Consider the following 15,664-nt stretch of genomic DNA (forward strand, 5'->3'; position numbering starts at 1 on the left):
AATTAATGTTTTAGGTATACAAATAACAATTGAATAGTTATTTATTTAATGATAACTAATTACAATTGATCGTAACCGTCAAATATATAGAAAATTTGAATTTATATATTAAATTTTGTAGTGTTCTACTAATTGTGGTATAAATTCCAAAAGCAACTCTTTAAAGCAACTGCTCCAATTTCATAGTTGGGATGTGGATATTTCTTAATTTTTTCCAACTCTTCTATGTACTTTTGGCAGTATGAAATAGCTTTCCTGTAATTTTGAAACGTGTACTGTTCTTGATACTTTTTGAATATTTTTTGAATATTTTTATTTTCCTTTGACATAAGTGAAGGCTCTTGCTTCATAAGATCCTTTATTGATGGATAGTTATTTTTGCAAGCAACACAATTGCATTCAAATTTGTATTCTGCCATAAGGTTCATCCTTCGATTATTCTTTAAATGAAATAGGTAACAAGCATAAATATTATAATTAATCAAATACAAATTTAGTATTCCTTACTTTGGGAGAGGTAAAGTGATGGCTTCCATAGCAATCACTTATGATATCTCCTTTTTTGATACTTCGATTTGATATCAAGACTAGTTGGTTACCATTGTTGAATCTTAATGTATTTGCACAACAAGAATGGTTTAGGTAAAGAGCACATTCATAAATCCCTCGACCAATTTTATCCAAGACGATGTCATCACGTTTGTCCCCTTATATGTTATATCCTCATATTATAGAACAGACAAGTTAATTTTAAAATACAAACAACTTACCATTCAATTGATAAATGGAGTGAATGTTATGAGGAAGAGCAAGTTGAAGAAAGTGTATAAATTTATCAATCTAAAGAAATGAAATCAAATTCACTAAATTTAAATTCAAAAAAGTATATTAGACTGTTCCGTTTTCGGGTGAATATATTTTTGTCCGATGGAGGCAATCAAAACTTACTTTTCCAAAGATTGAGGCCTCCCAAGCCATTTTTTTTTTTTTTTTAAATGTGATTTTTAAGTGGAGATTGATCATTATTAGTACTTTTGTACCGTACCAAATATGATAATGCTGCGAGTTTAAAATTAGACTTTTTATATCTCGCAGTATTCGGCTTATTAATTATAAATGTTGTGCACATTGTGTCGAATAATTTATGGGATTTAAAACATTCTCAATGTTATGCGGTTTTCCTGTTTTATCAAAAATAATGTTTCTCCTTTTTTATTCAACAACTATAACTTCGACTAGGGTTAAGTTTTGATATGTTATGTTCGATAGAATAGGGAAACAGCAAATCATTGATTACATTTTATATCCCTTAAATTATTAAAAACAAGCCGTACGATATTTTTTACTAATAAACCACATACTAAAAAAACATATTTGGGACGGGACAAGAGGCCTAAAAATGCCTAGTTTCAATCCCAAAATCCCATGGTTTTTTCATATTAAAATGGCCTGGGAGGGCTTTGCCAAATAAATTTTTTATGGTATCCAACAGAGAAAGTTTTCTTACAGGGAAAAAAATAAATGGAACAGTCTACTGTACATTCATATGAACTTTACTTTGATTAAATGCGTTTCATTGATAATTCTATCTCCATAAAAATCGGCCTCCAATAATATTTTACCTATTATTACAGATCGAATTGCTGTTGTAATCACTTCTCCACGATCATGACCTCTTTCATGACTAACTAAACCATTCATTATAGCATAATCATCGCAAATATCTTTCATATTGTCATCTAAAATTGATTCTTTTAATTTTGATATTATTCGAATGGCTAATAACACATTCGCAGGAATTTCTAACTAGTGATGCATGTTATAAGTATTTGAAATGTACTTTCAGATTAATTACTAAAATACCTCTTTATTTCCATTGTTTAACAATAATCGTGATTCATACGAATGGTATTGCTGATGAGCATAAGAGAAACAGAAGTAACTGCAAAACTCAAGACTCTCTATGAATAATGAAGGAAATGGAGCAATTCCAACTTCCTTTAGACAATGATGGCAGAATCCTTTTTTATTGCCATACATGGAAATTGGACTTTGAGTGAGAATAATTTCTCCAGGTTTAAAGTTTTCTTTTGCTACCAAGTATCGGCCAAGGGATTTTGAGAACTTTGTTTCAACTTTAGAGCTCAGATTATTTTCTTCACACTCTCTCTCAAAATATTTTGTATTCTTTAAAGACTTTGCTTCTACTTCGCTTTTTCTCAAATGATTCAAAAATAGAGATTTTATTTTTTCTGGTATGTCTGACTGAAAAATTGTGATGTCAGTTTCAAAAATAAAAAATCATTAGAAATCAATATTTATGTACCTTTTCTAAATGTTCTTTAGCAATTCTGAAATTTTCTAAGGCAGTATCTTTCATTTCAAGTTTTAGGAAACATCTTCCTCTCCGATCATACAGCTGGTGGGCAGGGACAAATTCACTCTCATATCTAATAGAAGCATCTAAGTTATCCAGACATTCGTGATATTTATTCAATTTTTCTAAAGATGCAGAACGATTCCAGAAGCCTTTGATTTCTCCACATAGTGAAGATTGATATATTAATCTTGTAAATGCTTCACAACTTTCCTATTTATATATTTTGTAAATTGAAGTGTTAGCTGACAAATCTACCATTTTTTTCTTACCAAATAACGTTTTTCTTGAAAAAGTATATTTCCAATGTCTTTAACCTGTTCAATGTCCTCATTTTGACTAATGTTTTCATTAATTACCGGTATATGTTTTCCAAAGTTGATAAACGGTTCTCCAAGATTTTCTGCTAATGTTCTTATTTTTTTAATAAGTTCAAAAGATATTTCACTCTCATCAATAAATGCACTTTGTATTGAAGAAAATAAATTTGCTATCACCTCCATGCTAATAATGCACTTGAAAAACACTTAATTTGATGTTTTAAACTCATAATGGAAGTTGAGGATTTTGGCACGTTTCCAAATTTGTATAAATGTACAAATACATATCCACATTTTTATAGATCAGTTAAATTGTTTATCAACACGTACATATACATTTTCTTTACTATTATCATTTCAACAGATAATTTTTGGGAATATTGACAATTAAAAACTTAATTCAGCCGCACTCACATGAACAAAAAAAAAGCGGAACTTATTCTAATTAACATTATAAATCTCTCAACTTATTGAGTTAATAAGTTATATTTTTCACTATTTATCTATACAAATGGACTTGTTAATTTCTTTCGAGTGTATTATGTATCCGTATAATATTGAATTAAACTTACATATATCTATAGGATTATTTAATCATCTTTTATGTCTTTTCATAAAATCCATTCAAAATGAGTCAACTTATATACATGCAGCAATAAGTTTATAAATTCAAGAGAAAATGTACAACAACCTTTGCCAGTCGTTAAACTTAAGAATGATGAGAAAAAAGACGAATCATGGGAAATATAATGGTATATTTTGTTTCGATAAATAAATAATTGAAAAACAAATACAGTCTATGGAATGTCTTTTTCTGTGTTCTTTTGTATTTCCGATTCTTTTTTGTCAAAAATGGAACTATCGAAGAATTTTGCAATTTCTTCCGATGTTTTATGGCGCGTTTCCGGTAGGAAAAATCCAATAAAAATAAAACCAATGAACGAGAGAATAGCATATAAACAAAATGTTCCACTCATTTGTAAATTGGCTAGTAGAGTCAAAAACGAATGAGCGAATCCAAAATTCCAAATCCAATTCCAAGCAATACAAAGTGGATAGGTAGTACTTCTTATTGTTGGAGGAAGAATTTCTGCGATGAATAGCCAAGAGATTGAACCAAAACCCATCTATATGTTCATACAATTATAAATTAGTAAATGCATATTTTATTATATATCTAACACATTAAAGAGGGAAATTATGCTCCTGAAGGGGCAAATAACATAAATTTGAACTTTTAAGCTAAAAGAGGGGCACTTTATCTGTGGTGGAGTGGCACAACTTTCATAATAAAGGCTAGGTGTAAATTTGAGGACATTTAGTATTCGGGTCTTTTATTTAATTTCATGGGGGGCATAGACCTCGTGGGTCCCACTGCTACTGCGCATTTTATCATCACTGTAATTAGGGGGTTGTTATAGGGAGGGGGACTGATTGGAGTAATTATTATATGCAAAGTTTGCAGGAGTTTGGCTCCCTACTAATTGAGTCGATCAATAAAAAATATATTGGGAGACTATGGTACCCTTGAAATTGCGTTGATTATGGTACTGTATTAAAGGAGGGGCAAATGCTCCATCTGGTCCCCAATCCAACATACTTTAACTAAAATAGTTTTGACTTACCATAAAGAATAAAAGATAAATAATGAAGAACACGATTGGTAAAGACGGGATATTGTCAGCTAATTTTGCGTCTCTCAAGTAAAAAAATATAGAAAGAACTGCCAAAGAAACTGCAACTCCTCCTCCAGAGATCAAAAGTAAGAATTTCCTAGGTAGAGTCTTAGCAAGAGGAACGGAGAAAATAGATCCAATAACTATTACAATACCAACGATAATACTCGCTAGATTTTCTTCGATTTCAATGCCGGATTCAATAAATATATGCTTGGCATATGCAACCAATAGGGGATATGCCGTACACTACAATTTAAAATGTGCATTAGTTAGATTAAATATGACTGAGTATGACAATAATGATTTTCCCTAGGTTGAAATATATCATAACATTATCAGATTTATTATGAGTAATTACTAATTGCTCATAATTAAATGTACATAATGTGGATGATTCTATCATTTTTTTCGTTACATTAAAACAGTACATATTTTTTCAAGTATGTACTTAATTACATGATTGAGAATGTCATGTTATTTCTCAATACTCATATTTACATTTTTTTAATGTAAATATGTCACCACTCACAAATAGGGAAAATCTTAATGTCTATCTCCATATTTGAAATGGATTTTTTTAAAATGAATATTTACCTGAAAGAAAAAAAATAGTACAATACTATTTAAAAAGGGCTTATATACACTTGGTTTCTTCAATTCTCTTAAAATAGTGAGTGCATTGTATTCGCCTAAAACTCTTTCGTGCAATGCTTTAATTGCGTTTGGACTGGAGTCCAATCCCAATGCTTCCAAAGTATCTCTTGCTAGATCATCTTTTCCAATAGATGCATAATAGACAGGAGATTCCGGAATAAACCATATAAAAACAATTGTCGGAATACAAAAAATCATCATGGTTATAGCTATCATACGCCAATCAATGAAATATCCTAATATAAAAAGGAGTTATTTTTGATTAACATTGCTTTACATTGTCTTTTACCTGCTACATAAGTGCATAAAATTCCAATTTGACAGAAAAAGTTTGTCAGAACTCCGAGTATACCCCTTATTTCTGGAGATGTAATTTCTACTATATAAACTGTTGGTACAGATAATGTAAAGCCTATACCAAATCCACAGAGTAAACGTCCAAAATATATATAAATAACACTTCTTGCAAATGCCAAAGACGTATATCCAATAAAGTAAGCTGGAATGTTAAAAATGAGAACACTTCCTCTTCGGCCAAATTTTCTTGAAGCCATTCCCGCAACTAAACACCCAATTGTCGCTCCCAGAGAATGCATACTTGCTATAGAAAAGGTAAAAAATTAATCAACTCGTAATTCCTGACTGAATCGCTCAACTTACATATGAAATTTCGTTGTTGACCATTGATTGGAATTGTTGAATTACTACTCATCAACTGAGGAAGTAAAGGAGATGTAAATGCAAGAGCTGACCCATCCAAAAAATGCCCCAATGATATGGCAATTACTGATAGTATTTGAACTATTGCGCGCTTAAATTTCCTACGAAAATCAATTATATAATTATTCTTTCATATAAGGACTCTGTATGTAAGACATTATTAATAATCATTATATTCACATAAAACATAATTGCAATTTTTTGTGCATAATTTTCATAACTTTAGAGCCAAGTAACTTCAAACAGGATTTTCTAAAGTCTATGTACATATGACTTTAATAACATTGAACCAAATTAAAATTTTCATATCAAAAACAATTTTTCAAAAAGTTCATAAACTTCTTAGTTCCACTTTGAGATTCATCACGAATTAATTTTGATGAGATAAATTTGATCTGATTTTTTTATTACTTGTTTTTATTTAATCATATTTTAACTAAATCCTAGAGTTCGTATATTATTATTTCGATTAATTATTTAATTAGGCAGTGTAGATGATAAGAAAAAGAATTGTGAATGAAATATAAAGCCTGATCAAAATAGATCTGAAGGATTTTTTGGTGATATTTCAGAGGTGGAAAAAAGTCCTTAAGATGTGTATTCAAATGGGTGCATTTTAATTTTCGATTAATAACTCTTCAGTTTCTAAAGTTATAAAATACTCATTAAATTACTTAAATGTAGCCCATACTATGAGCTATCAAACTGTATAAGTTTTACCAAATTTATATAATTGATTGTATATTTTGGGCATTATATGCTTTAAAAATATTTACGCAGAAAATCATACGGATTAAAGTTCCTGAAACTAAAAGAAAAAAATAAGTTATAACTTTTTATGTAGAAAATTCAGTACTTTAAGTTAAAAAGTTTTACGGTCTAAAATGATTTTTTCCCTATCTAAATTAGGTTAACCCAAGTTAAATAGATATACAAAGTTATACCATAACGCATGTAAGACTGATGTTTGACTTCCACCACCCTTTTAATATTGACCTCATAGTAGATGAGGGGTTGCGTGTTTTGTCAAAATCTGTTTTTCTTGCCCAATAGTCGGTACGACACATTAAATTAAAAATGATATCAATAGTGACGTCATATACTATGTGTGGTTGCTTGTTTTGTCAAAATCTGCCAATCTCGCCGTGCAGTCGGTACAATACATCAGATTGAAAATTCTAGCAAGCCCGAATACATAATTGTCTAAAATTAAAACTTATATTAACCTTGGGTTAACCAAGAAATCACTTTTTCTAACGTGGGGTCAAACGGGGTTAAAATAAGTAAAATGAAATTGATACATGGCTATATTATCAAAACATACATTGTGAATGAAATTTTTTCTATAGTATCATTTTTTTAATTATGTACGAAAAATTAGAGACATATGAGTGTTGTGTGGATTCTTATTTAGGACCGCGGTCCAGTCCAGTCCCATTCTGTCCAATCCCACTTGTCAGTCCTTAAAGAAGGTCCTTACCTTCTTTAAGGACTGAGAGTGGTTTTCTTTTTTTTTATATGAATATTTTTTTTTGCAAAATATGTGCATTTCCTTAATATATATACATCTTATTTGGCTTAATAAACCATTGATATTTTTATAAAACCGGTCCCAAATATCGACAATCCTAAGAATCTATAGGACTGAATAAATAAAAACCGACACAGCACTACATATGACCAAATGTATGGGGTCAAATGGCTGTACCAGACCTTTTTTCTTAAATTTAAATTTTCTAGAATATTTTTTAATAATAAATTAATGATGCTCAGATAAAATTGATAGCTACGACATGTAATGCTAACATGGAGACATAAAACATTCGAAAAGTTTACTCAATTTCTTGGGACATGCCTCCAAACACCAAAATACACTCAGTGAATCCCGCTTTACTTATACTGCAAGTCCAAGTCGAGTCACAAGTCTTTACTTACTACTCCAAGTCATTGAATATTTTTATGAAGTTCAGTTTGAGTCTTCATATTCATTTTGAGCTCATTTCAAATTTATAATTATACTATAGAGAACACAGTGTTGGTGCATTATTAATCATAGATTAATCTCTATTGAAAAAATATAAAAAAAAAAAAAAATCAAAGCAGTTTCAGTAGGCATTTCATTTTTTATGGTTGAATGGTACAATTATATAATAAAATATCATAATTTATTTCAATTATAATAAATATATCCGTCAATTAGTATAAATAAAATTTAAATTGGTGATGAAATGGCAAGAACATATTTTGCAACTCAGTTGGGCATGAACAAACTTTAGATAATATATTTTCCGTTAGGTGCTGTGACATTCTGTGGTTTGTTGTTTAAAAAAATGGCACATGGTGAAAATAATTTTTACAGCGCCTTTTATGTTAATAACATACAACAATATTTTTATTAAATAATATTATCATTCCGGGAGTATTATTATTTTGACGCAAGACGGTGCCACGCTCTGTTGCTTTATTTAACAAATAATATAAGTAAACGACGCTCATACCCCATTGGACATTTTCTCTACCTTCAAATCAAAGGGGATATTATTTTTATTAAACTATATTCACATTATAATATTATAAGATAGTTCTATTGCCCTTATTTAGAACCAATTTTTGAACCAATAGGTTATTGATTATGTCACGAATCATAATTACTTTTTCTCATCTTCAGTCACATAAAAAATATATCAGAGTTTAACTATATCTTAATTATTACTCACACTTTCATTTCTTGGATTATGATTATATTTACATAAAAACATGAAATACCCTTCAAAAATTGCGAGTGTTAACTCTAATTACGTACTAACATTTGCTTTGACTATATCAAATCAAATTTTATGTATTAACACTCGATTCGATATAGTAAAGAAGAAAGGAAATGGAGGTTATGTGTCTTTAATTAGGAAGTATAAAATTAATTTTAACCAAACTTAATAATATATCTTACACCCTCGATCCTATAAAATTGACTTTCAATTGTTATAGTAAATTAAAATATACATTTCGAAACATGTTAAGTAATCCATGATTATACCTGCCAAAAAGTTAAATAACCAAGCTTTGAGATCATAAATAGATAGTTCAGTGTCAGTCCTTAGTACTGACATGAGTGGAGCCTCCGTCCAAGATGTAATTTTTATTTTTTTTAGATCTTAAGCTTTTCTTGAACCAATATTTTTGGTCCTGACCGCCATTTCAGACTGTAGACCGAAGTTTAATCGTTTTCAAATCGTGGAACGATTTTTTTGGTCTTTGTATTCTACCAATTTTTCAGTCTCAAATTATGGACCGATTTTCTCCTTTATTCGGATTTATGAGTTGCACAAAAATGAATTATGAAATACATTAAGCTTCATATGAAGTTATTTTCGATCAAATTTTAATTATTTTTTTTGGAATCGATCTAGATCGAACTTCTTTAAAGGACTGATTTGTTTTGGTCCACTTAAAATCATAACGATGCTGTAAACGTATTGAGTAATAGAAAAAGTGTAAAAATATCACGTGTTTTTGACAAATTACAAATTTAATATATGGAAAAAATCATACATTTAAAAAAATAAGGATTAGTAAGTAGAGTACATCAGTGACTGTTGAATTAAATAAAGTTGTTAATCTATAACCAGAAATGCGAAGATCCCAATTTGAAGAAAAATGGGAAATCTTTGATTTCGAACAATTTTGTACAAAAAAGTACAAATTTTTTTGTTCTTAAGACTGGACAAAGATTATAATGTCAAAAAGTCAGTTGTCTCTGAAAATATACCTAAATGCAGATAATGGTATACAATGAAATTGCAAATAAATTATACTCTGTATTTACGAACCATATCGAATTTAATTATTCCTGATGGATAATGTGGTAAATTTAATTAATCATTAAAAATATTTTTGCCACTTCAAATTTCATTCCCCAATAAACTTTTTCGAACAATAATTTCTATAAAATGTGCGTTTAATATAATTTTTTTTAAAGTAGGCCTTACTTCTTTTTTGGAGTATCCTTTGATGGAGATTGTGGAGGCATAGTGAGGGTATTTACTTCCTTCGCCTCACCCTGGTTGACTTTTGCAATAGTTCTATGTAGAAGAGCTTCAATCATTTCGTTATTGATTGAACTGGATGAATCCTTGATGTCTGTCCCATTCTCATCTAATAAACACAAAGCACATACACTTATGAAATAAAAAATAAACAAACCAAAATGAATAACACAAATCTACATATAAATATATATTAATCTTCCCAAACGACAGAAATAGGAGTACGCACGCAATATATAGCGGAAGTTTTTTTTAAAGGATAAAATAAGTATTCGATAATTATGGAGATGACCAAGAGGCCTAATGAATAATTAATTAATGTCCTGTAAGAAATTAGCAGGAATATTTGCTTTTTTCATTTTTGAGGAAGAGAATAAAAAAATTAGTTCCTAAGAGTACAAATTAATTGTGGGACTTTTTATAGTTCAAAAAAAGAAATAAGATACTCCAGGTTATACAATCGTTTTATTACTTATTATTTCGAATTACGGTATACGATGATAAGAGTAATTCATCAGCTACGTGTCTTGATATATAAAAATATACGTACTTATACCTAGTTGTATATACGCTCTACACTCTAAATACACACAAAAAAATCAAATGTGTCCTTAAGAATGGTCAGGATTAACTCTCAACTGTCAATGTTTGATTCCTTATCTTGAAATACTTTTTGAAATTGTAATGAAGGAACAACAACGGACTTACCAACCAATTGATATGAGTAATTCTACCAAGTCTTATAATATGAATAGATAAATTATTCATGTAGTATTCCAATCGACATCCATTTGCATTAGGGAAATGTTATGAGAACATCTCAAACAAATATCAAATTAAATGTGCGTTTTTTATTATTATTTAGTTTTGGACTCATGAGCAATTATTCAGTGGAACGAAGGAGATTTGAAATGTGCTCTGTCTCTCTTCATCAAGGACCTTCATAAAAAACTAAAGGACTATATTTAATTTATTTGTTGTTGTAAAAACATTGGTTTAAGATTATTTCTGTGCATATTATATGAATAATTTTTGAAGGAGTCTACCTAATTTTATATAGTTAAATATCTCCAACTTATCATAAAATAATTTAGTATTAAATTATTTGTAAAATATATCTATTAAAACAATAATAAAATTTGATCCACATTTAGAAATCATCGATCTTGGATTTACGAGAGGTTAATTAGAATTATTATTTAATTCATCATCAACATTAAACATAACATTTAGATACATTCCATTTACCATAATACAAGTGATAACATTTTTACCTACTTCAATAAAAATAAAGAAAGGATTTTCACAGTTGAAATATAAAATCAATATCAGTTTTAATATTTATAAAGAGTACATTTAAAAACAATTAAGCCCCTTTTTCCCGTAATTTTTTTTAATTTTGAACATTATATTATACATATAAAATTCAGCAAATGCACAAAAAAGGTATTCAATAATTTATAATTATTTAGGCATTTTTCTCAATGAACCACTAAAATATCCGTTTAGTTTATCCGCAAGAACACATACAAATAACTCCAAGGATGAAGTGATTCATAGGAAAAGTAGTTTCAAGGAAGGAGCGTCCGAAGGATTATATATATATGTATATATATATATTTTTTTTTTTTGTTTTTTAAAAAAAAAAAAAATCTAAAAAATTAAACATTTTAGAATTTTTTTTCAAAAATCCATAACTATTTACAAAAATATTAATTTTTTTGTAAAAAAAATTCAAAAACATTAAAGTTTTTGAAAAAAAACCAAATATAACATTTTTGCAAATAAATTTCAAAAATTCATAGCTGTTTACAAAAAATTAAACTTTTTGGAGAAAAATTTCAAATATTTTAGTTTTTTCTCTGCTGCATAATTTGACCGAATGACGAAAAAATAGTAAAAGTTAAAATTCTTTAATTTTTATTACGGGGGTTGGGGCTAGGAATCCTATACCGGTCGAAGACCGTTATTATTTTATCTGATTCGGGCCAACTTTGGTCTGGACCAGTCTTGTATTAAAATTAGGCAACAAAAATATCGGTCATAATTCTGTTCCCATCAAAAAAATAAAAAGCTGGTATGTGTAACTTTTTTAATTGAATTAATTTCCGTCAACTAATTAAATTCTGGTCCGCAGCTTCAATTTTAGTCAATTATTTAAATTTCGGTCTGTGGTTTCAGGCAGTCACGATTTGGGCTAAATAGTGTTATATAACTAATCATTAATGACCCAACCAGATAAAAATTATGTCTCGGAACGAGTCTTATACAATTAATTACACGACATTTTGATAGAAGTGGGATTTTGCTCTGATCTAAATTTGAATTATAGTAAGTTTCAGTTTACGAAACTTTATCAATTAAAACGCAAATCTGTATAAAAGTTGTAAGAAAAATACATTATAATATCTAATTTTGCATTTCTTATTTGCTGTAGGAATTTCTTTACCGGCAGTCTTTCGTTGCCTTGCGTTATGAAAATTTTGACTTTGATTCAACTATTGAAAAACAATAATAGCATTAACAACAACAACATAAAAACAAATAATAAGGCGAGAATAGAAATGTCTCTGAGATATCTATGTCAAATTTTTAGTGTCATAATATTAATAGTCATAGAGAAACAAGTAAGATTAACGAAGGTGAGAGAAAGTTGTCAAAAATAACATTGAAGGAAAGCTTGTTTAAAAACAAAAAAGCAAGAGCACTTTTTGCGACTTTTCAAAGGAAATCATTCAAATTCTAAAATACATACGATAATTACCCTGTGTACTAGTGTCTAGATCCTCTTCCATCATTCTTTAAACAGATATTAAACTCAGAGTGGTAGTTCAAAATCTTCAACCGTTTATTTGAAATAAATATAGTGCTGATTTGTTCGACTGAAAGCAATTGTTTCGTTCTGTCCGATAAAAGTCAATTATCATACATTTTTTGTTAATGAATACATTTTGTTGCATGTGTTTTGTAGTCCTTTGTTTGTATCTATTCAAGAAGTAGCTCAATTTGTAGCTTCAGGTAAAAAAACACTCACATCAATAACAGAAATGAACAAACAGATTCAGTATTTAAAAGATTGAGATTATTTTCATAAATAAATAGTTATATAATATGTTAAATTTTCTTTAGGCAATTCAATGTAGGTAAAAGCTATGAACGAGTCAATCTTAAGATCAGCCTCAACTCTGTTTATAAGTTTAGAGAAAGAAAATATTGAAAAATATTACATGTACTTTGAATATATTAGGTTGGGGAAAAAGTAATTTCGTATTTTCTATTTATTTCAATGCTTTATATGAAGTGTTACAGTCATCCAATTTAAGCCAAGTTTGCCTCATTTTGTTTGATAACTTGTTGCCAACGAGAATCCAACTTCATAATGCCCTTCTTGTAGAAGCCATTGTCCCTATTAGCCAAAAACTCGGACAACCAATTTTCACAGGCCTCTATTGAGCCCAAATTTGTACACCCAAGTGCGTTGGCCATAGACAGGAACAGGTAGTAGTCACTTGGTGCGAGGTCCAGACTGTAGGGTGGATGAATAATAACTTCCCATCCGATCTCCCAGATCTTAGGGCGCGTCATAAAAGATTTGTGAGGCCTGGTGTTGTCTTGATGATGCCTTGTTGTCTCTTAGTCACCAATGATGGCCGCTTCTGTTTGATCCCCAGCTTCAAAAGGTCGAGTTGGTCGGAGGGCAGAATTGAGTAAGGAAAAAATCGATCGAACCACTGTTGGCCAACAAGAACCGAAAGAGTATCGGCCCCGTATACATCAAAAATTTTCTTGCTCCCTTTTGACGCGTTTTTCCCTTTCAGAAAGTAAAAATGTAAAATATGTCGAATTTCTTCCTTTGAAACCTCCATAGTCCACATACGATAGTTCACGACTGAACCGGACAAGCGAAATACTTAAAAAAAAATTAGAGTGTATCATCACACCTTTACAACGCTGTATCGCATGATTCGATGTGACCAATAATGAACAAGATTTACTTAGTTTTTTTTTGGGGAAATACGAAATTACTTTTTCCTAACCTAATTTCAAAATTTGAGATAGATCCTAGGAATAATGCAGTATTAGTAACCTTTAGTTATTATAATCATAGAAATTAGAAGCAGATGGGCAATAAGGACAAATGTTCCTCTTTTTTATAAGTATATACAGATTTGCTCAATCACGTTTGATAAGGACAATACTTTATATTTCTTAAGTTCATACTCAAATCATTAGATACTGACTGAGCTTCTGAGTACACTCCGGATTCCTTTCCCTTCAACCTCCCCTTCTTTCATCATAAATATATATTAATAGTCATAATTATAGAAGAAGATTAATTTTCTTATTACAGTTATCCTTATTATAATTTCAGACGAATAAATCCTTGTTTTTTGTGTGTTGCCTCTGATCAAACACGTTAGGGGACACTGAAGAGGGGAGGAACCTTTTAATATTTTTTCTTGCCATACGCCCTCTTATCTCTTCAACTTCATTTTCTGTTGAAGGGATCTTGACCCTTAGTGTCTCACTCGGTGGATCTCATCCCCTTAAATGAAAGGATCGTTCATTGTGCAGATACCCCTTCACATCAAGGTTCTTAATAGTGACTTCTGATCTCGTGAATCATTGCCTCTATGCTCAAGAATACATAAATTGTTCCAGATCTTCTACAGAATCTCTGTATACTTCTATAAGAAGTAAGAATGATTTCTTTGTGACACTGGGTTATCAGTTATCACCTAAGGGATAATAAATATAAGTACCAAGTTCTTCACAAACAAAAAGGTGTCAGACATTATAAACGAAAACTAAAAAAAATAGAGGAACCCCTGGAACAAAAATGATCTCATATTGAAAGACAGTAGTACATTGTACAATCCAATGAGATATTATCAGAGATAAATATTTGGTTCTTAAGGAATAATCAAGTTTCATGATGGATTGAATTTAAAGATGTAAACATCTTCAATGAATCTTTTTTAGTAGTAGTTCTAATAATCAATAATATATTTTGTTCTACATAATATACAGGGTTGTTCATGTAAATCCAGACTACCTTTAAGTGCATCCTGATCAATAAGGAAGCAAGTAGAGATTTGAAATTTTATTTACATGTTCTAATAATATCAAAGAAAAAATTCATTGAATGTGTTTGCCATCATAGCCAATCATTCGCTCAATACGAGCCGTAAAGGATTTGTAGGCCTTGTCCACGTCCGCGGGGGAGGCTTTATTCCAGTAGTTGATGACTTTCCTCTCTAACTCTCCTTAAAAGAAGTACTCCATGGGATTCATATAGGGGGAGTTAAAGGGGAGGTGTGGGGTGTCAAAAGGACACCTTCTCTTCTTAAAACAAGTTTTGGGTGTTGGGTACATTGTGAGAGGGCGACGAGTCTTGTTGAAATAGGTACTCGGCACGATTGGCCTCAGCTTTCATTCAACTTGTCCGCATCTACCAGATATAAACATTTAACTCAAAGAAGATGGAAGACATGGCACTGCTGTTGCTCCCAATGATCCCAAGGTTCAATATTCTGGCCAGAAACTTGTTTTTAAAGACGTGGGGGTGATTAATCGTTCTGCAATTTTCTTGTGGGCAGACCGGATGGCTTTCATTTTCTCTGTAAGGATATGTCTTTAGTGGAACCGGTATGACTTCATCCTCAGGTGAGTGTTTATGGTCCGGAAGACTGTTGCACGGCTTACTTTGTGCTTTTTGGCAAGAGCGTGAATCGGAGTCCCAGGAGATAACTTCAAGGAATGTTTCAAACCTACGAGGAATATGGGAGTGCATTTTTTATCAGCCCCTGAACTTTCTGGGCTTTTCTATTATATGCCCTTCCTCCTTCCAGTGGCTGTAGTGTCGTAGGC

General features: G+C 30.4%; 2 protein-coding genes across 5 annotated transcripts; both read right to left on the reverse strand.

Moving 5' to 3' along the window:
• Nucleotides 1-23: 23 nt before the first annotated feature.
• Nucleotides 24-2,962, reverse strand: LOC121124207 (SET and MYND domain-containing protein 4). The gene is made up of 7 exons (XM_040719345.2): nt 2,650-2,962; nt 2,327-2,590; nt 1,864-2,265; nt 1,558-1,806; nt 771-840; nt 508-707; nt 24-440 (listed from the first exon to the last, which is right to left on the reverse strand). Exons 1-7 carry the CDS (start codon nt 2,878-2,880, stop codon nt 129-131), a joined length of 1,728 nt encoding a protein of 575 aa, XP_040575279.1. The 5' UTR covers nt 2,881-2,962; the 3' UTR covers nt 24-128.
• A 470-nt stretch (nt 2,963-3,432) lies between these two features.
• LOC121124208 (facilitated trehalose transporter Tret1) lies at nt 3,433-12,871 on the reverse strand. 4 transcript variants are annotated; one of them, XM_040719347.2, is made up of 7 exons: nt 12,558-12,871; nt 9,737-9,902; nt 5,691-5,851; nt 5,320-5,631; nt 4,971-5,266; nt 4,323-4,622; nt 3,433-3,824 (listed from the first exon to the last, which is right to left on the reverse strand). In XM_040719347.2, the coding sequence occupies exons 1-7, from the start codon at nt 12,589-12,591 to the stop codon at nt 3,495-3,497; spliced, it is 1,599 nt and encodes a 532-aa protein (XP_040575281.1). In that variant the 5' UTR covers nt 12,592-12,871; the 3' UTR covers nt 3,433-3,494. The 4 variants fall into 4 exon arrangements, with proteins under 4 accessions (XP_040575281.1, XP_040575283.1, XP_040575282.1 ...); XM_040719349.2 differs by lacking the exon at nt 12,558-12,871 and adding an exon at nt 10,502-10,569; XM_040719348.2 differs by lacking the exon at nt 12,558-12,871 and adding an exon at nt 10,023-10,163.
• Nucleotides 12,872-15,664: the final 2,793 nt, after the last annotated feature.

This window comes from Lepeophtheirus salmonis, chromosome 9 (assembly GCF_016086655.4).
Source record: "Lepeophtheirus salmonis chromosome 9, UVic_Lsal_1.4, whole genome shotgun sequence".
Lineage (NCBI taxonomy): Eukaryota > Metazoa > Arthropoda > Copepoda > Siphonostomatoida > Caligidae > Lepeophtheirus > Lepeophtheirus salmonis.